At 33.5% G+C, this 23,404-nt stretch overlaps 1 protein-coding gene and 2 long non-coding RNA genes across 3 annotated transcripts in view; 1 reads left to right on the forward strand and 2 right to left on the reverse strand.

Annotated features, from left to right (window-relative positions):
- The window catches only part of LOC123662244 (RNA helicase aquarius), a 110,169-nt gene that overhangs the window by 63,789 nt on the left and 22,976 nt on the right, over window positions 1–23,404 (forward strand). The window contains exons 11-13 of the mRNA XM_045597115.1: window positions 520–568; window positions 1,338–1,573; window positions 5,152–5,369. Coding sequence (XP_045453071.1) covers window positions 520–568; window positions 1,338–1,573; window positions 5,152–5,369 — 503 coding nt within the window. The remainder of the gene's footprint in view (window positions 1–519; window positions 569–1,337; window positions 1,574–5,151; window positions 5,370–23,404) is intronic.
- On the reverse strand, window positions 13,893–14,208 carry LOC123662248. The gene is made up of 2 exons (XR_006744460.1): window positions 14,074–14,208; window positions 13,893–13,977 (listed from the first exon to the last, which is right to left on the reverse strand). It is a non-coding gene; the product is annotated as an uncharacterized LOC123662248 (long non-coding RNA).
- On the reverse strand, window positions 21,854–22,169 carry LOC123662249. The gene is made up of 2 exons (XR_006744461.1): window positions 22,035–22,169; window positions 21,854–21,938 (listed from the first exon to the last, which is right to left on the reverse strand). It is a non-coding gene; the product is annotated as an uncharacterized LOC123662249 (long non-coding RNA).

Here is a 23,404-nt window from a genome sequence, read left to right on the forward strand (position 1 = left end):
AGATCGGTCCACCCAGTTAAAAGTTATGAGGACACCTTTTTGGAAGTCAGTTGAAGATAATAAACATTGACATTGTATTAATACGTACAAACTTTACAGTAACAAATAGACGCAATTCTCAAAAAAAATATTATGTTATAACGATTTTGTTGTGAAATTTAATTTAAAATTATCAATTGATTAGGCGCGTTTAATGTTATTAATTTTGTTTGAATACACCGACGTCTAAATATTTTAGAAATAAAATTTAGCGAAAATAAAGAGATATTTCAAAATAAAATTCAAATAGTCAGCTATAAATCAAATGAATGTAAAAACTGGATAACATATTCAATTAAATAATGTAACTATTATATATTAGGCTAGTTAAGACGTAGATAAGATAGCCGGGACAATATTTGCAAAATCTAAAACTGTCTAAAGATTGTTTGTCTTACTGTCACTCGGGAAGATAACAACGGAGGTAATTTTGCCCCCGCATGTACATCTCTATATGTATTTTTATAAATTTTGTTGCAGATGAAATACGGCAGGATATCGAAGATGCTGTATATCGACTTGCGCCATGGTAATTAATCAAAATGACTTAATTTTATTGAAATACTTGGTAAACTTTGTTTTGCCTAAATGATAACAACTGTGTTATTGACTTTTTTCATAGGTTTATTTATCCCAACCGGAAAAAATTTAATCAAATTAGTCAAATTGTTTACGTGTATTAATTTTAAAGGTCATTCTGATGCTGCGAAAACAATTGTATTCATATTATATGCATCAATATTTTTTCTGTTTTCCCGTTCAATATATTTAATGTGTGCAAATATTTGTTTTTAGTCTGTCATGGTAGATGTCCCTGTCGTAATTTAACATATTTCTTTATTTATTAATGCTTTATTGCACAATACATGATTAAATTGTATGCATGTATTTTGGTGGCTTAACGCAACGAGCTAAAATTAGGAGTATAAGAGCTGACGTTAATAGCTGTGTAACATCAGAAACTGACCAAGTTTGTTTAAAAAATGTAAAGAAGATAATAAAATAATCCTAAACATTTACTTCTACTGTATTTTTCTATATAAATACTTTCATATTCGACAAAGATATAAATGATACTAATGTGTATAAATAATATTATACACTCGAAATCGAATTCACAAAACTCGGAGCAGAGAGCAGCGATGCCAATTGATTCAGTGTGAAGGATCTGTAGACATTCTTAATCAAATTAATACATATCACAAACATTGTACTCAAATGCTAAAAATGAAATTGCTACACAATGCTAAAAAATAATAGAAACAATACTAGAAATGAAAATAATTATTTTAAACTAGGTTAGCAGAAGACGGCAGCGTGTATTTCGGAGGATGGGCTCGTATGGCCCATCCCATTCATAGCTTCGCTGTTGTCGAGGTTGCGAAACCGAACATAGGAGAGAAAGCTCCTTCAAGAGTGAGAGCTGACGTCACCGTAACACTGAGCGTCCGGAACGAAATTAAACACGAATGGGAGTGCTTGAGGAAACATGACGTCTGCTTCCTATTAACCGTTCGACCGACGCAAGGCATAGGTAAGATATACAAGCAATTTTAGAACCTATCGTACTTAATTTAAGAACCGATGCTCCTTAAACATACGCTGTGGGTAACGAAGATGAAAATAACAATAACGTTTGTAATGTAAATAAATTTAAGCACTATATTTATAATTTTAAAACCAGTTAATTCACTAACGAAGCCGTTCCTACTTCACTGTGCATCAATTTTTTTTACTGTATATTCTGATTCTTTGGTGACTATAATTTCCGTCAAGTGGAGTCGTAATCGACGTTAATGATCAACTTCCCGTATCTCTTAAAGTATTCGTACGAACAACATGAGTACTACTTCGGGCACAGTTTATCATCAAACAACTTTTTTGATGAAAAAGTAACTTTTATTCATTATATAAATAAAAAATTATTCATTATTTATTCATTATATAAATGACAATATAGAATAATAGAATATATATTAGTATTCTATTTTTAAACTATTTGTTTTTTCCAATATTCTTTGAAACTTTACGCAAAGCAACAGATAATCCAACACAGAAATACTCGTAAGCTCCTACTTAACAATATTCGTTTAGAGGACAGGCTATTTTGGAAAATTGCCCCATTGTTTGTTTAGATAGATATACTAATATATATTTAAAACGAGCAATATCATCTAAAAATTTGCCTATTTACATATTCTACATGATATTGTCGAAATAATACGTGTAAAATTAGTAATACTGTGGTCAATCGGCGTTAAGATAATAGTAACTCATCGCTGTAACTTAGCTTAGCTACTCATTTTAAGGTATTTTATCCTAGTAATTAGAACGCCTCTGAATGGTTTACTTCGACTGGTCAATTTGAACTGTAAGTGATACCGATGACTTATTTTCTTAACGCAAATAGACTGTAAAATATAACGAGAAACAACAATATTATTTATTTATTTATTTAAATGAAAGTTGCTGACGAGGCATACAATAAAAACAGTTATCCAATAGTATAACAACTACATAAACCTATGATTCATGTTTCATGAGTAATTGCTGTTCTAATTATATGCAACTCTGCATTCATAGAGACGATTTTTAAATAATTTATTTAAAAAAAAACATATTTCATCGTAAACTTCGATTCCACAATCTAACCTTCGTTTTATGATTTTGTTATGAAAGAGTTTTACATCAATTCGGCGAACATAGAAAACAGATGATTCGGAAAAATTCTGATAGTTTGCAGAATGTAAAATGTAAACACAAACAACTTTCCGTGCTCATTAGAATTTCCTCAGGTGTTTATTATATTACTTAGTTCAGAACTTGATTCTGAAACTGAAACATTACCATTTCTTGTATATAAATAACTATTGGTTTACTCACAAACTTTTTTTCAGAAAACGAATCGTTTTTTGAATAGGCCCGGCCTTAGACAGCGAGACAAAACTTGTTGTTTTCTCCATCAAGTCACGTGTTCGCATTTTGTATGGTTGTGTTATACATAGTTTTACCTCCACCTCTACAGTTGCTTGATTTCAATTATTCGGATTATCCGTATAAATTATTTGTTGATTTTCAATTTTCTATAGAATAACTAAACTTAATAATATCATAGTGATGAAAAAAAATGTTTTGAAAAAATATCCAATCTTCCGTCCGTCTTTTTAATCAATTGTTTCTATAACGCTGCGAGATGAACTGAATACTTACTCTGATTACAAGCTATTTTTAATACTTTTTGGGCCGCTTATCCTACTCGTACTCTATTCTGCTAAACTTTTTTTGTACTTTAGTGTCTGACCCAGCAAACTTCGTATCACTATACTTTTATTCGCAAATATATGTAGGTATAGATTTTTTTAATATTCTTTTATATAAATCCTTTTATGACAATAACGAACATAAAAAAGAATTATTCAATTTATAATTATTATATTATTTTAAAAGTTATGCACTTTGCGTACGCGCATACGTTTCGCCAAATAAATTTTATACATACAGATTGCTCACAGTACCTGTAGAAAAAAATACTATAACAATGTAGTAAAGTAAATGTGAAATGGCAGCCTTATCACTATATACGATTTCGTATAGGCCCGAATAGAGGAATTATTTGAATTAGGCATCGTATAATTATTTCAACTAGTGGCCGCCCAATGCTCAAAATTCGACCATAATTAATCTAATATATAAAATTCTCGTGTCGCGGTGTTTGTAGTTAAACTCCTTCGAAACGGCTTGACCGATTCTCATGAAATTTTGTGTGCATAATGTTAAGGGTAGTCCACCCATATATACTTTTTTTTTAATTTTTAGATAAATTATTTATTTTTTATTTAATTTTCACCCTTCTACCACCAACCCCTATTTTTAAATAGCGTTTAGCGGCAAGACAACGTTTGCCGAGTCAGCTAGTTTAAATTATAAGTTTGATCATTATTGAGGTTCTGTTGTCAAAGACTTATAGTTCTATAATAATAAAAAAAGAGTACCAAATATGCGTGTTGTGTCAAATAAATGGTGGTATGTATAAATTATTTTTTTATTGATTTAATGATTTAAAAAATTATGTTAAATCTGTACTCCTTCTCTATATGAACTAAAAGTGTGTGTAATTTCATCTTCCTTCGTCCGCGCAAATTTCGTAAAAAGGGGTGCAAAGTTTTTGCTTCATGTATTAAGAAGATCAGACATTCGTAGTCTTATAATGTCTTGCGAATCTTGTTAGTAATTTAGACAGATTCTAAAGTTACATAAATTTATTGAGCCATAAAAGTCAAGGTAACGAAACTATCAGAGTGATCTGAACTCAAGGCTGTTAAATAAATCGCGCGGCAATGAATTAATTTCACGAGTTGGTCAATGACAACACAAAATTATTTTTTTTATTTATTGAACATGAGTTATCTTGCTGATAGTAGTTAACTCGCATGTCAATGAAATGCAATACTTTTTCTTAATTATCATTACAGCCTATACAGTCCACTGCTGGACATAGGCCTCCACAAGTTTACGCTAAAAATAATGTGAACTCATGTGTTTTGCCCATAGTCACCACGCTGGGCAGGCGGGTTGGTGACCGCAGTACTGGCTTTGTCGCACCGAAGACGCTGCTGCCCGTCTTCGGCCTGTGTATTTCAAAGCCAGCAGTTAGATGGTTATCCCGCCACCGGTCGGCTTTTTAAGTTCCAAGGTGGTAGCGGAACTGTGTTATCCCTTAGTCGCCTCTTACGACACCCACGGGAAGAGAGGGGGTGGCTATATTCTTAATTAAGAAATAATAATAAGAAATTATTATTTCTTAATTATACAAACGATGAATACATTATGTTTCTATGTATTATTTAAATACAAAAACCAGAAATAAATTATATCATTGGACACTAAAGCAATATGTATACCATTTTAGAATAATAAATAGTCTTGTTACCAGCGCAAGTATAGCCCACTGGAATAACATGAGTCTTTATTGGAAAATCCTGTCCTAATCCTTTATATTGAATATCTTTTGACTACTTAAGACTACGATAATTAGCCTAGGCTTGGTAATTAAGAAAAAGTTACGAAAGATTACGCTGTAGCTAAAGTACATTTATTTTCATAATTTTGCAGGAACGAAATATGACTATAAGAGAAGTATGGTGGATCAAGCAGGGATAGTGTATGTGAGAGGTTGTGAAGTAGAAGGCATGCTCGATGCTTCGGGCAGGGTTATCGAAGAAGGCCCCGAACCTAGGCCACAGTTAGACGGCGATTCTAGAACATTTAGGCTACTCTTGGATCCAAACCAGTACAGATTGGATTTGGATCAAGCCAGCAAAGGGAAAGAGGTAAGGAAATAATTAATAATTTTTATTTGGTATAAAAGTACACGAAAGTCCTGAACTAACACTAGAAATGATTCTCATACATACATTTCCTGCCATTTTAATTAGTACAAATTGGATTTAGATCCATCTAATATATGTATAAGATTAAGCATCAAATTGGATACTTTTCCAGCCATTAATATTTTTAATAAATAGTTTCTTTATCTGTATGTCTTATGTATTATGTGTGTATGTATTTGTAGATATATGTGTATAGTATGTTGCACACCTCGGGTGAAAACACGACGTAAAGCAAATAAATAAATTGCTGTCAATTAAAAATAATTAAATCCGTCTGATGCGTCATTTTATTGAGACGACGTGTATACGTGCTATTTGCTAATTTTTGTATATGAAACGAGACATTAGCTTGTTTGAAGAACTTGTTTGGACTTGTCGTCAGAATTTAAAATGTATTTTAATATTATAATCTGACGAACTTGGTCTTGTATTGTATTCAATTCAATCTGTGGCGAGCCACAAATGATCCGTCTTCTTTCATTTACGACACAGCCGTCGAGAAGATACTGAAAAATATTTCTTAATCAAAAACTACTCTTAGAAGACCTGCGTTGTCTTATAATGTTGCCAATATTTTATGGTCTACCTAAAATTCATATGTATACCACTACGGTCTAGTTATACTTCTGAACTACTCAAACGGATAAAATCTTTAGCCACTCAGTATTCTAGTGAGGTCTGTACACGCCGATCTGAACTTTGAGTTAATTAGCTAAGTTGACTAGCTATCCAAGAAATCAAGCTCCCGTATTTTTGCATGGTTCAAAAATAACTGCTCTGAATCGGAACTCAACGCATACAGTGTCCAAAGGCAACATGGATCTCTAAATCCTGTTGTATAGACAATAATTAGCAACCTCTATTTGGTATAACCGTCAAATCATCATGAAATGCATCTTCATCTACATCAATCACTTTAACCTATCTCAGTCCACTGTTGGACATAAAAATGGCGTGAACTAATGTGTATTGCCCATAGTCACAACGCTGGGTAGGCGGGTTGACCGCAGGGCTGGCTTTGTCGCACCGAAGACGCTGCTGCCCGTCTTCGGTCTGTATATTTCAAGCGAGCAGTTGGATGGTTATCCCGCCATCGGTCGGCTTTTTAAGTTCCAGGGTGGTAGTGGAACCGTGTTATCTATCTACATCCAGGAGGCTATATACTAATTGGCTGTCGACAATAGACGTAGGATAATACCATCCTTGGATCTGCTGGCTCTGTCAATCTGTAGTAATATGTATAAAATAGTAAGTTAATCTGTATGTGTGTATGGTAAACTAAAATGGCTTAACACAGCTAGCATTTTAATAATTAAAATAAATTAATTCAACCAATTGATGGTTGACAATTGAGTTCCAAATTTGAGAGACAGCTGACAACTATTTATAATTTGTAAGACTAAAATAGCAATGACAACAAACCATGGTGGCCTGCCTTAAAAAGAACAATACATGCAAAATGTAAAGGTAGCTCCATGTTTGAGAGCAAAGGCTCGTAATTAGTACTGGCGTTTGACGTAATATTACTGTAAATGATCAAACCAAATATTTGAATCAGTCACATGTATGTTTAGGCTGTACGTGAAATGCGAATTCACTTAATTCGTACAAAAAAGGCATGTTTTTGTGAATGTTTTGTGTCGACACAGTTATTAATATATACTAACAGTATATCAAAGTATGACATTTGAATTTTTAAAAATACTCATAACTTCGTCAATTTTTCTCCAATCGACTTGAAATTTATTAAATATTCGTGAGATATTATGCATTCAGTTACAATAATAAAAAATAAATGCAAAACAATATATTTTAATACAATCCTTAAAATAGTTAATTATTTGTGTACAAAATAAGAATAAACAGCATTAATTTTTTTGCCAATATTTTATAACTTCACAATTTAATAATGATAAGATGAAGACCTATAATAACCTAACAACAAAACATAATATTATTCTACTGACTACTGCTTAAAACGTGCTGTCAATTGAAATTGATTGAATGCTATTGTCTGATTAGACATACAATGAAATCGCTTTGACATTTTAATATAAACGTAGATAATATAGTTATTTATTACTATGTACACGGCCCTAATGGCGATGTTTGATTTATGTCAATGATTACTTTAAGACATGTTTTCATCTATAAATAAAACTTGTACTGTAATTCTTAAACGGTTGGACCGATTTTCATGAAATTTCGTGTGCATATCGGGTAGGTCTGAGAATCGGCCAACATCTATTTTTCATACCCCTAAGTTATAAGGGGGAGGGGGGGGGGATTAAGGGGGATAATATGGCAAAACACCGTTTGCGGGGTCAGCTAGTGTTATTGTAAATTATTAACTTATTGGTGGATAGTTACATAGTGTTTATTCCCTGTAGAAAAACTCCGACATAAAATGTTAAGTTCCATTGGGGATCCTGATAGTATATCTGGATCGAAAAATGCCCGGATAAAAATTGTATATTAACGTATCAAATTTTAATAAAGTATTTGGAATCCCTGTTTCAAACACAATAGTTTAAATAACTTCCCATAAATCATTGTTTTTTATTTGGATCTATCTGGAACTTTCAGCGGGGTTACAATGATTTTCTTTGACTGTTCTGCAACTGAACTGAAAGAAAACTGTAAATCAACTCCTACCTTACACGCCATGCTCCACTGCTCCAGTGCGGGATGCTCCGGGGTTCCTCCGGGGTTGATGGATAATTTTTTTTCATTACCAAGAGTAACGGTAGTTACCGCGTGTTTATAACAACTGCTATCAGTCACTTTGTGTTCTCTGAGACAGGGTTTTAATGATCTACAAATACATATAATCAAAACGAGTATGTATATCTACTAACGCTTTGGAAAAAATGCGTTTCAATTGAATACGTTCTATTTGCAAAAATCGTTTTTTGGCAAAAGGTGCGCGTCTGCTTTTCCTTGAAGAATCAATTTTCTATATTTACTACTACTATTTTAAATGCTGGAAAATCTATGAAGCGTAACAGGAAAAACTTTATGATATGCAAGGTAATATAGACTTATCTAAATATTTAGAGGAGCAGTTGGGTTTTAACGTTTACACGATTTCAGGTAAACACGAAAAAAAAATTTAAGACGCAAATGGTAATTGATAATAAGTAGTTAAACATGTAGTATGTTTTACTTTAAATATAGAGGATTTTGTAACAACGAAATGTTTCATTTCAAAATTTTTAAGTAAACTAGAAATCGACTTTATCGCTTTTTTCAATTGTCCATAATACAAATCTTTACTGTTCGACGTACAAAAATGGTGTTTGATGTGGTTATAGCTTGAGATATAGAGATTTTTTTTATTTAAGTAACTACTTTTACATTTTATATGAAAATTAATAAACTAATTAAATATGCGATATTACTACATATGTATATACACGCTAAAGCATACCTATTTTCTTGATTTAACGATATGATTATTATTATTATATTTTGAATATCAATTAAATAATGCTTGGAACATTAAAACTACGGTCTTGGGTGGAAATCATTTCATATCATGTATGTTATGTTATGTATACTTCATGTCACTATGCCTTCGATAAAATTTCAGCAATTAATAAGTGTGATAATATTTAAAAAATATTTTACTATGCATAATATATTTTAGTTACAATTAATAGTATTTTTAATTTTAATTTTATGGTAAGTGCAAAAGCAATTTAACATTTATATTATTAAGCCAATAGCATCTGTTCTTTGTATTGGTTAAAAATACGAGAATTCAAAATTAGTATAATTAGCATAAAAATGTATATGTGTATATATCGAGAATCTATTTTTTTACAACGTTGATACAATACTTTTTGGTTTTAATTTATTAATCAAAACATGTATATTCGTTTTTTTTTTTTTTTTTTTTTTTATTGAAATCGACGACGGAATATCGCTATGATATAATAATATTTAAATATAAATATTTTGCTTTACTTGGAAGTGACGTGGAATTTCGATGAACTGTACTATTTCACGTTTTTATTAGCTTAACATTTTATTCAACGTTTTGCCTTTTATTGTTACAACATGATATTTCGATATTTTTAACACTTACAGTTAAATATAGTTAAATGATTAAATCTATTTTCGTTCCGTAAATACCAAGCGTTGTTCTTACTACTTACTACTTTGTTGTTTCGTTAGTTTTGAAAACATGTTTCGGAATTAGTAAAATACCTCTACAAGTGCCCACGCAAAACTGCTCTAGCAAAACTATTAACTATTATTAACTATTGTACACCAAGAATGCGCAAAATCACAAAAATAAAAATAGTGAGCGTACATATGTAGAATTCAGTATGTCATAATGGTATATTGTAATAATATCAAAATATCACAAATCACGCGACACTACGTGATTTATGAACTCAAAAGCGGAAAGAAAGTGTTTAAAACTAGATCTATATCGCAACGTGTGGACCTGGACTGACTTTATCAAAAGCATACCGAAGTCCACCAAGGTAAAGTGTCAGCGAAAAACACAGAACCGTTACAAGTGACGAAACATTTGAAGAACAGTGAACAGTGAAAAGAATAATGCTGGTATAGATTGCTGGACGAAATACTTATCTTTATCTATACATATAATAAAATGGTAGGAAAGTCAAAACTGTACATTGAATATTTTTTTAAAGAATACTTTGGGTGTAATCTACGATCGACACCGAAGTCAAAAATATAGTTTTTAGAATTTTTGTCTGTTTGTCTGTATGTATGTCCGGGATAAACTCAAAAAGTACTGCATGGATTTACTTCAAATTTGGCACGAATATTATTAAGAAGTCGGGTATATAGGCTACATATTATCACGCTATCACCTACGGGGAACGAGCAGTGAACCTTTATTTCTTCAACGCATTCTGTAACAACGTGTAATCTAACGACAAATATGTTGTATGAATGTTGTTGTTATTATGTTAATAACCATGCTATAAGCTAGCTTCACACTATAAATAAAGACATTCCTTAGTATATTTAGTATAAGCATTGCCCCCGTGTGAAGCCGGGGCGGGTCGCTAGTATAAAAATAAAATAAATGTACGTAGCAATTATGAAAAAGCAGTATTAAATTTCAGAATTGATGTCTGTTCGTACTCTCGAAATCTGTTTCGTACGATGCGTCATTGGATATTTTTTCGTTTTAATGGCCTCTACATCTGGCAGGCATTTGTTGATTTTTTATTTCACTATCATATTAGTAGCTTTCGTACATGACACAAAAAGTACTCGATTGTTTATCTAATATCTAGATTATATATGTAAATATAGTGTAGAAGTTTATTAGTTTATTTAAACAAGTTAATATCAGAAAGTGATCTATCAATTATATTTTTAAGTTAATACATAAAAACTCATTAATATATAAATTATTCCACGGAATAAGAAAAACTTTTTCATTTCGGTAAGAGTCGGCATCGTGCTTGCGATGCTTCTGGTGTTGCAGGCGTCTTTAAGCTACAGTAATCGCTTACCATCAGGTGAGCCGTACGCTTGTTTGCCGACCTAGTGACATAAAAAAAAAAATAACTAAACATTACGTACTCGTACATACGTTACATATAACATCACAACGAAAAAATCTTCAAAACCAAAAATTTTAATCAGTCTTTAAAAAATGTAAACTTAAAATTGAATTACAGCGCTATTAGTCGTTACTATATAAAAAGTGTGTGTGAAATATAACTCAACACTCAAAAATATGTATATTTTGACGATCTATGTGTGTATGTGTCTAAGTGACAATAAGAAAGATAAATATTTGTATTTATATTTTAAAAATCGAATATATCTTTTAAAAATTATATCTTATACTCTGACCATTCGTTTATTTTCTTTTTGACAGTTCAAAAAAATTTGATATAAGTGACGTCCCTCACACGTTACTAATTCGATTTTACATAATCATTACAGCCTATACAGTCCACTGCTGAACATAGGCCTCCACAAGTTTACGCCAAAAATAACGTGAACTCATGTGTTTTGCCCATAGTCACCACGCTGGGCAGGCGGGTTGGTGACCGCAGTACTGGCTTTGTCGCACCGAAGACGCTGCTGCCCGTCTTCGGCCTGTGTTTTTCAAAGCCAGCAGTTGGATGGTTATCCCGCCATCGGTCGGCTTCTTAAGTTCCAAGGTGGTTGTGGAACCTTGTTATCCCTTAGTCGCCTCTTACGACACCCACGGGAAGAGAGGGGGTGGCTAAATTCTTTAGTGCCGTAGCCACACAGCACATTTTACATAATAATCGATTTTATTTAAGAAAAAATTTAAATCGATTTAATGAAATATTTTTATTAAAAACCTGACCGTTATTTGAAGCTTACTTGTTTGAGATAGGCCCCTCCACTGTTTTCCGTCTTATTCACCTCTCTTTCTACCCTATATGTCTGTCTCTTTCGCACACATCCCCACCTACCACCAGGCAGGGCCACGACATTTGATGTAACGGTCGGAGGCCCGCTCGCGTCATTGGCGTCCTGTTTTCCGTCGAGAAAGGAAGTCAGATACCACCTTTATCTGCGTATTACAAAAGTGTTCAATTCTGGTTGAACGTAAGTGTAAAATATCTTCTGTGCTTCAAGGTGGGTTCATTGCGGTGAAATGTAAGTACAGCTTTGAGTTTTTGAGTGATTTTAGAATAATATAACGATTTTATCGTTCGGTACAAATTAATTAGTCATTAATTTGCAAAAGTTAATTTGATTGTACATGTTACTTTCTACCCTCAAAATTTTTATTTTTATTAAAATGTTATAAAAAGATTTTTCAAGGCGATATTTTACTACCCGTCTCTTATTATTTTTTTTAGCCATACATGTGATTTTAAAGTATGTATTTAAAAATATTGGTATAGGATGGACGACTTTATCGATGAGCAGCAAAATGTGGAGTACGTTCCTGCATTGGCTTCGACAAGTGCAACGTCAACGCGTGAGACACGGCAACAAGCAGAAGATAGACGGTGTACTAAGCCCACGGATGCTTCAAAATCTAAAAGAGCCAGGTCAGTGGGTAGCGCGTCATCAAGAAGTAGTAGTAGTTCAAGTTTGTCTACATCATCTTCCGATGCAAAAACAAAACGATCTCGTCGCCGTAAACGCAAGCATGGTAAAAAAAGGAAGGGAGGAAAAAATAGTTATGATAAGAACCGCCTGGATAAATTAACGCAGGATATAGACGAACTGCGCCGACATTTAAATTTTAGTGCTCCTAGCAACGAACAAAGTTCTTACAATGACCAAGAACCAATTGTAGACGATAATGTAAGTGGTATCTTGTATAGCGAATTTGAACAACCTGCTGAGCAAAGTCAATCGCCTTTTCATTTTAACTTCGACTTTGAAACAAAATTAAAAGAATCTGCTATACCTAAAACACCACAACATTTCTTAAAAATTCTTGATGATTGCCACCCGACACATTGACGGAAAAAGTTGCCCGGCTATTTCGGAATACAATGTGCCGTTGACAAAGAAAATAGTGATATAACTTTAGGGCTAGGACCATATACAAATTTTAAGCAGGTAGGAAAAAAAGATTTAAATAATAAACCAACTAGATATTCAACATTAAGGTAGTTTAATTTCCATTTTTTTTTACACTTACCCTCATGTAACAAAATATAATAAATAAGCCTACCTAGCTAACCCCAAAACCATCACTTCAGAAATTACAATTTAAACAAATACTAAGGTTGCTCAGTCGTAGAGAGAAGGTTCTTAATATATTTACTACATAAAAAAAATACGTGATGAGTATAATTGCTTAACGAGTATAATGAGCTTAACGAGTATACCACCAGAAATCAAATAACCTTGTAAATAAGCATAGATCAACTAAATAATGAGAAAGTCTGTACCTCTTCTGCTTTAATTCATACCAATTACTTGAATTGTCAATTTGCTCTGGACATCCACCGGGTGTTAAGGTTTCAACAGGAAGTTTCGATGAGCAGGATCTCCAGCCCAAAGGTTCTACTTTAATACGGACAGATGTTTCATTGCTCTGGTGATCCACGGTAGACTCAGCTTTCAAAATATTGAAAAGATACCTTTTAGTGTTTTATTTAAATTCCAAATTCAAATATCCAGGCCTCGATGATTGAAGTTTAACGAAAATGACAGAATGAAATCGAAATATAATTTTAAGTTTGAGTTCTGTTTGTAACTCATTTAAGTTCCATCTTAATTTCAAATTATAAATTTTTCATATTTAAATTTTTCCTACATCATGGTAACGCAAGTGTATTTTCTTCTAAAGTCATATTTCTATTAATTAGTTACGTAATATAATAAAATAAAACAATAAAATACTAAGGAAATATAAAAATGAAAGAATGAAAAAACCCTGAAACAAAGAAAACACGTTGTCAAAATGGCGGAATCGAACCGATGCAAAATTTAAAAGAATGGTTTGAAATCTTACCAGAGTAGATTGCATAAATGTAATCTCTCGTTCCCACCATCCCCGAAATCAGATAAAAATATCTATTTCAAAATGAACAAAATAAGGAAGCTGTAACAAAAGTAAATTACGAGTTAATATGACACCTAAAGGTTAACACAAACACAAAGGGAAAAAGGTCCCACCAAAATATCGAAATTAACTCACCATTATTGTTGAGATAAATAAAATTATTATTCTCTACTTCAGAGACATAATTTTTAATATGCAGGCGAACCTGGCCAACAAAACACGAAAACGTGAAATCTTTCCCTCGCCGTTCCCAATCATGGTCGAAGCGAAAGTCCTTTTAATCTGGCAGTGTTGCCACTCAAAATTAAAAATTTATCCAATACAGCAAACCGAAATAAATCTATATATTTTATTTTTTTTTTTAATATTATTTATAAAAACAATTTAGACAAAAATCCTAAGCAATTAAATAAATATTTAAATATGAAACAATGTAAAAACAAAACCGTGCAAATACATAGCAACTCTCCAAGCACGCCATCTAGTGAGCCCGCAAGCTTCGCTAGATAAACCTCAATACCAGGATCAATAGTAATACCGCGGCTATAACTAGATGTCGCTATGCACCACAATTTTTACTACGTTACAATACCCCCCCCCTTACGAAAAGGTTCACCGGGTGAACCACGCTGCCCTCAGCGTTTCAGACCTGAACTAAAGAAATTCCAACTAATCTATCCGGAACACTTAAAAAAAATGCAAACACTAACGTATACTATATATACAGCAAAAGAAAAAAAAACAATAATATTGCGGTGTATTAAAATGTGCTTAAGTGAGAGCACCTTGACATCACCTCCCAGCTCATTGTTAAATGCAATGAAGCTATCTCTACGGTGACTCACTCCTTGCTGCCAACCGCCGGAATACAATTGTCAAAAGACAATGTTTGAAATCGAATCATGTGTAGTAGTGCGCCCTTCCTAGCGACTAATCACAAGAAAATGCAAAAGTTTCTACTATTTATTAGACTTGGTACTAAATAAGAAGTTATAATTTTCCCTGGAACTGATCATAACAAAGACCTAAAATCAGAATCTTGAAATGAAATTCAATAACCCAGGAACTAAACAAAACGGAAAATACACGGAAAAATCCAAAAAAATAAAAAAAATACAATGTATCAATCAGCCAAAATCTTAAGACAGTAAATATCAGCATCACAAGTTATTTACTCCCTTTTGCTAGTCTTCCACGAACACTCAAATCTCAAGCATCCTAACCTTACTTACATCAACTTCATCAATCCCTATTCAAACCATGGTAATGTAACTGCTAACTCAGTACATCACTACACACTCAAAAAAAAACTAATTGAATATAGTCGAAACTTAAATATCCAAACAGTAAAGACCACAAAAATGAAATGCTAAATATTTACCTCTTAAAATCCTTAATATGCCAAGTACCTATAGGATGGTTGTCAGCAACTCTAACCAACTCATACACTAGAGGTGACAAAACTTTTACTACCCTGCACTTTTCATATTTAGGAGCCAACTTGGCTGCAAAAAATTTCTCAGCATCGCTTTGTGTATACGTCTTTTTCCACACAATATCGCCTACCGCATAACGTGCTGGTCTGCGCCGTAAATTATAATGCGTTGCATTCTCTGCATGAGCCTGGAACAAATTCTCTCTGACTTGACGAAATATGTCCTGTAAAATTCCAAAATTTCCAGCATATTCCTCCCTTGGCATTCCTACCTCGTAATCCTTATCCGAGTCTTTATAAAAGGAACCATTTAGTACCGGTTCTCTTCCATGGACAAGAAAAAACGGGGAGAAACCAGTGGACTCGTTTACCGCGCTGTTAATGGCAAACTGGACTTTATACAAGTTTTCATCCCAGGACCTGTGGTTGTCCTTTACAAAAGCAGCTACTGCAGTCATAACAGTCTTGTTATACCTCTCTACAAGATTTACTTGTGGTGTATACAATGGTGTGTAATGCAAATTCGGAATATTGTAACGTTTTATGAGATTACGGAATTCGGAACCCGTGAATTGCGATCCATTGTCCACAATCACCGTTTCCGGAACACTATGGTTCAGAAAAACAAAATTCTCAAGCGCCTTTACAACAGCGGCACCTGTGGCACGCCTTAACGGAAACAACATTGTATATTTTGAGAAGCAACAAGTTACTACAAAAAGAAACGTAAAACCTGATCTAGATCTGGGCAAAGGTCCTACCAGATCAGCAGAAATAACCTGAAACGGTCTACTACAGACTTTTGGTTTTCCTAATAAACCAGGAGTGGCTGTTGTTGTATGCTTATAAGCAGCACAAACATCACAATTTTTAACATAATCAACCACATCCTTATACATACCGCGCCAAAAGTATCGAAGTGATATTCTACGATGAGTTTTGAACACGCCGAAATGACCAGCAGTTGGGTCTGCATGGTTTTCTTTCAAAATCCTATTAATGTCGCTCTTATGGACTACCTCTTTCCAATCGAACTCACTCAAAAGCTGGTATTTACATTTACTGAAACGGAACAATTTATTATTCAAAATGCAAAAATTTGGAAAATTGGCTGGATTATTTTTACAACCATTGAATATTTTGTCATACCAGTCATCAACGATAGTCTGTTGTCCCGAACTACTTCGTCCAACTTTAACCACATCAACCTTTATGAGTCTCGACAAGGTATCCGGAACTACGTTATCACTACCCTTTCTATGCTCAATAATAAAATTATACTGTGACAATCTGCAACCCCATCTGGCCAATCTCCCAGAGGGATTTTCCAAATTCAAAAACCACTTAAGCGATGCATGATCCGTAATAATCGTAATTGTTTTTGAACCAAAATAAGCTTGAAATTTCTCCACTGCAAAAATGACAGCAAGAGCTTCGCGTTCTGTCGCACTGTAATTCCTTTCATTTTTATTTAAACTCCTACTGACATATGCGATGGGATGATCATGTCCATCTACCTCTTGTGTCAACATACCGCCAACTCCATAAGCTGAAGCATCGCAATGTACCTTAAATGGCTTGTCGAAATTCGGAACCGCAAGCACAGGTGCCGTTACTAGTGCATTTTTCAAAGTATTAAATGCCACCTCTGCTTGTTCACTCCACTCAAATTTTGGTGCGTTCTTGCCTTTACTAGTTAATCTATTGAGTGGGGCTGCTATAGTCGAAAAGTTTCTAATAAAGCGTCTATACCAGGAACATGTACCTAAAAATATTTTTACATCCTGTGCGGATTTTGGTGTCGGAAAATTCATGACCGCAGCAACCTTCTCTGGATCAGTCCGTAACCCGAATTCATCTACCATGTACCCTAAATAACGTAATGATTTCCGAAAAAAACTACATTTTTCAAAATTTATTGACAATTTAGCCATTTCTAATTTATCCAAAACTCTATTTAACAAAATTAAATGCGTTTCAAAATCTGAAGAGCAAATCACAATGTCGTCTATATAACAAAAAACTCTCCCATTCGTTATATCGTTACAAAAATTTTGATTAAATAACCGGTCCATTAATCTCTGTTGTCGTGCTGGAGCACCGCATAAGCCAAAAGGCATAACTTTAAATTTAAACAAACCCCTACCCGGAACTGTGAAACTAGTTTTCTCTTGAGAATCTTCACTTAACGGAATTTGCCAAAAACTAGAACTTAAATCAATTGATGACAAAAATTTAGCTTCTTTTAGGCTATCCAGAATTTGCGGAATGTACGGAATCGAATATGAATCCCCCTTGGTTACTGAGTTCAACTTACGGCAATCCAAACAAAATCTCCAGTCTCCATTTGCCTTTTTAACCAAGATCACTGGGTTATTCCAAGGACTCTCACTAGGAGTGACTACATCCAATTCCAGCATTCTATCTAGTTCTTTACATAACGCCTCTTTCTTTTCCGGAGAAAGTGGATATTGTTTAATCTTAATAGGTAAAGCATCACCGGTATCAATAATATGTTCAATCAAGTTAGTTCTACCTAAACCTATCCTTTGTGATGAAATATCCAAAAATTTATTTACTACTGAATTCGCTAATTCTTTTTGCTGGTTTGTTAGTGATTCAAAAGATTTTATGGTATGAACTGGTTCATTATCAATAACATTTAAATTATAAAATCTTGAAGGTGCCTTACTCAATTCCAAATTATCAAAAATTCCTGGCGCTAACTGAAACGTTTTCCAAAAGTCACAACCAAAAATAACATCTACCACAATAGATGGAATTACAAAAAAATTTAATAATGTGAGTCATAGAATTGTAAGTAATCGGAATAAACATGTAACCCAAGCAATGGAGTTGGTCCCCATTTGCCACAGAAAATGTGGTGTCATTATCCACATGTAATTTGTAACCCATTTTCAAAAAAACCTTGTGCGCCTGGTTACCCAAAATTGACGCGCAAGCACCGGAATCTAGTAATCCTGTAATCTCTAAGTTGTCTACTGAAGTCTGTAAATGTGGTCTAACATCCTTTTCATTAATTGAAAACAGAACTGTGTCAGGTATGCAAGTTGTTTTACTATAATTGACACCACTATGTAATTGTGTCTCTGCACAGTCCTGGTATATTAGTTTTTTGGATTTTTATCTGAAAGTGGTGGTCTGACCAAAGGCTTCTTACTACACACTGGACATGTTTTAACTGTGTAGTTCTGCAATCCACACGAAAAACACCTTAGAGACCTCGGAACAACCCTACAAAATTTAAAGTTGTGGTTTCCCTTACCACATTTATAACAAAGTTTTTTATTTGACTGTAAAAAATTATTATTTTCACTCCTATTAACCTTAACCGCTGTCGCCGAAACTGTGTTTACTTGTTTTGAATTCGGTTTGTAAGCAAACTCAGAACTTAGAAGCGCTTTATTACTACTGGGCTCCGAAAATAAAGCAGAACGTTGTTTGGCAGCCTCTAGTTTACGACACTTTTCTTTCAAAACCGCTACTGAATCTATGGTTACTAGGGCCAGTTGCTCGGAATAACATGGACGAATGTTATGTAAAAGAATGTCTAATTTTTGTTTTTCAGAAAGTTGAGTCGTTAATCTCGCAAACATACAGAACATTACGGAAAAATAAATACACACTGGTTCATCGGGGCCTTGCGTACGAGCTCTGATTTCTCCAATTAACCTATGATCATAATCGACTGCGTCAAATTCTTCCAAAAATAACTTTTTTAATTCTAACCAATTTGAGACTAATGATTTATTACCTCTGAACCACAATAAAGCTTTACCTGTAAAAAGATGAAAGGCAGAAATGAACAGCCTCGAATCTGAAACTCCATACGACTTCTTATATTCTTCCACACGTTCGATGAAGCTACGTGGGTCTCCCTGTCCATTGTAAGTTAACTCCCACTTGGCGACATTTTTGTCCCCAGTGCATTCTACTGTGGAGCTGACTGAAGTCAAAGATTCGCTTTCCTGAGCCCAATCATTGTTAGGTTCCAATCTTGAAATTAGAATTTCCAATTTTGAACTTATCTCACTCCTCTTACCTTTTAGGGTGAGCTCGGAAGAATGTATTCTTAAATTTCTGAAATATAAATGTGACGCTAAAGCTTTAGCCCTACAAAGAATATGTCGCTCTTTATTTTCCTCAAATTTCTTAATTAAATCTTTTAAATCCTGAAGTTTTTGAGAAACAACCTCCAACTCGGTTTCAGCATCAATGTCCGTTTCCAAAATTGATTCAGAAGGAATCTCTGTTATTAAATGTTTTAATTGTTTCTTTAAACCAAGCACAGTAGGTGCTGGCGTTTCAGAACGAATGGACACCTCATAAGTTAATTCGTCTTTCAAAAGAGAGTGAAATTGCACAAAAGTTTGTTCCATTTTGATTTATAAAAATCGGTACAGCCAAGATATTAGAAATGGATCCCGGTGGTATTATCGTTACTAAAAAAAAAAAAGGTTACAAAAGCTTCAACAAAATCAAAATTACTTATACGGAATTTAAGCATACTATTAGAAAAAACAAAAAAAGAAATGTTTAAACTTAGCCTACTCTAAAATAATATCTCAACAACTATGCTTCCATTACAAAATAATATTTCTAAAGTATACAGAAGAAAGAAGAAATAATACTAAATAACATACAAAATTGTAAGGTGTGATACAGCCTTATGTGTCAAAATAATCAATGTGGCACAGCCTTCATATACACAACTCAACAAAAAAAATATGTATATAACCTAAACTAGGTATAAATTATAATAACTCTAAACAAAAACAATCAACTTACTATGAAATACCAAATACAATTTAACATTGGTCAGTTGAAATGTTCATATAACTCTATATGAACCCAGAATAAAATAAAGAAAATACATAATCTAAATTATCAGAATTATCCAAACAACTTGAAGTGTGGTATGGTATAACCCCAACCTCTAAATCAAATAAAAGTAACTAATCTAATCAAATAAATAAATACAAATGTAACCATGTCTAAGAAACTACTGAATCTTAACAATTGTCAAAAGAACGTCTTCACGGAAAACTTTAAAAGTCAAAACCTCCCAAAAGAAAAAATAAACAAAATGCCAAGGCACAATATGCAGTGCAAACAAGAATGAATAATTGCAAATATGATTTGCTATCAACAAAATGCAAAAAAAAAAAGATTTACTTTCAAAATTTTTTCTTTACACACTGACAATTGTCAAAACTCAAAATACTACTAATATTACAGTATTTTCAAAATCTACGGGTGATATACTCATCAAACAAGATAACATTAAAAAAAAATTATACTCGCAACAAAAAATGATATTAAACTGTGATTACAACAAAAAAAAAATTCAAAATAAACCATGGGTTTTATTGTTTCACTTCAATATCTATGTTTGTATATAAACATCACAATTTAAATTAATCCGTGGGCGCCATTTGCCACCCGACACATTGACGGAAAAAGTTGCCCGGCTATTTCGGAATACAATGTGCCGTTGACAAAGAAAATAGTGATATAACTTTAGGGCTAGGACCATATACAAATTTTAAGCAGGTAGGAAAAAAAGATTTAAATAATAAACCAACTAGATATTCAACATTAAGGTAGTTTAATTTCCATTTTTTTTTACACTTACCCTCATGTAACAAAATATAATAAATAAGCCTACCTAGCTAACCCCAAAACCATCACTTCAGAAATTACAATTTAAACAAATACTAAGGTTGCTCAGTCGTAGAGAGAAGGTTCTTAATATATTTACTACATAAAAAAAATACGTGATGAGTATAATTGCTTAACGAGTATAATGAGCTTAACGAGTATACCACCAGAAATCAAATAACCTTGTAAATAAGCATAGATCAACTAAATAATGAGAAAGTCTGTACCTCTTCTGCTTTAATTCATACCAATTACTTGAATTGTCAATTTGCTCTGGACATCCACCGGGTGTTAAGGTTTCAACAGGAAGTTTCGATGAGCAGGATCTCCAGCCCAAAGGTTCTACTTTAATACGGACAGATGTTTCATTGCTCTGGTGATCCACGGTAGACTCAGCTTTCAAAATATTGAAAAGATACCTTTTAGTGTTTTATTTAAATTCCAAATTCAAATATCCAGGCCTCGATGATTGAAGTTTAACGAAAATGACAGAATGAAATCGAAATATAATTTTAAGTTTGAGTTCTGTTTGTAACTCATTTAAGTTCCATCTTAATTTCAAATTATAAATTTTTCATATTTAAATTTTTCCTACATCATGGTAACGCAAGTGTATTTTCTTCTAAAGTCATATTTCTATTAATTAGTTACGTAATATAATAAAATAAAACAATAAAATACTAAGGAAATATAAAAATGAAAGAATGAAAAAACCCTGAAACAAAGAAAACACGTTGTCAAAATGGCGGAATCGAACCGATGCAAAATTTAAAAGAATGGTTTGAAATCTTACCAGAGTAGATTGCATAAATGTAATCTCTCGTTCCCACCATCCCCGAAATCAGATAAAAATATCTATTTCAAAATGAACAAAATAAGGAAGCTGTAACAAAAGTAAATTACGAGTTAATATGACACCTAAAGGTTAACACAAACACAAAGGGAAAAAGGTCCCACCAAAATATCGAAATTAACTCACCATTATTGTTGAGATAAATAAAATTATTATTCTCTACTTCAGAGACATAATTTTTAATATGCAGGCGAACCTGGCCAACAAAACACGAAAACGTGAAATCTTTCCCTCGCCGTTCCCAATCATGGTCGAAGCGAAAGTCCTTTTAATCTGGCAGTGTTGCCACTCAAAATTAAAAATTTATCCAATACAGCAAACCGAAATAAATCTATATATTTTATTTTTTTTTTTAATATTATTTATAAAAACAATTTAGACAAAAATCCTAAGCAATTAAATAAATATTTAAATATGAAACAATGTAAAAACAAAACCGTGCAAATACATAGCAACTCTCCAAGCACGCCATCTAGTGAGCCCGCAAGCTTCGCTAGATAAACCTCAATACCAGGATCAATAGTAATACCGCGGCTATAACTAGATGTCGCTATGCACCACAATTTTTACTACGTTACATGATATTCAATATTTTAATAAAAGTGAATGGTCTGAAGTGCGTTATGCAGAAGTACAAAAATTATACAACCACACACCGGGCTTTGTAGATTTAGAAACAAACGATGAAGTAAAATCTTATGATCAATTGCGTAATTTGTCATATAATGATAAAGCTTATGCGGCTCTTTCTTTTTGCATTCTTAAACAAAGGGAGTCCCTGCAAGCCAGCCTTAAAGACTTAATTTCCTGGGCTAGTAATGAAACGAATTTCAGTGTTGAAAATATGCATGATAAAATTAACGACTTATTCTCAAAAGGTGAATATGCCAAAGTTTCTGCGGATTTATTACAATTAGTCTGTGGACATCGTGCCGAAGCCATACAGATGCGTCGGCAAGGTTTGATTAATTCAGTACGTGACCCACTGCTGAAGAACACCTTACGTAAAATACCCCCTTCCAATAAGCACCTTTTTAATGAGGAATTATTCACTACATTTCTGCAAAAGAACAGCGGTGTCAAAAAAGTCTTTATGCCACTGAACAAGACCAATACTGGCCCTGTTTCGCAAGCAGGATCCAGCAGGTCAATACGCCACCCCTCGCAGGGGTCGGCTGCTTTTCATGGGCCCTCGCAGGGTACCACAAATCAAGGATGCTGCTCCTCCCGAGCTCATTCACAACATTTTTGTAATCAACAACCCTCGCAGGGTATTTTCTGTAACCAGCCCTCGCAGGGCTATCACTATAATCGTCCCTCGCAGGGACAACCTTCGCTAAATGCAACAAATCGCACAGCACAGGCGACTAGAGGTTCCTTTCGTTCGCGAGGAGGTAACACGAGCAGCAGAGGTCAAAATAAAAACGAACGTAAGCGCCCTGGAAATAGAACCGACTTCGACTCCATTAACAAAAGACGAAAATACTGACTCGACG

The sequence above is a fragment of the Melitaea cinxia genome, chromosome 18 (assembly GCF_905220565.1).
Source record: "Melitaea cinxia chromosome 18, ilMelCinx1.1, whole genome shotgun sequence".
Classification (NCBI taxonomy): domain Eukaryota; kingdom Metazoa; phylum Arthropoda; class Insecta; order Lepidoptera; family Nymphalidae; genus Melitaea; species Melitaea cinxia.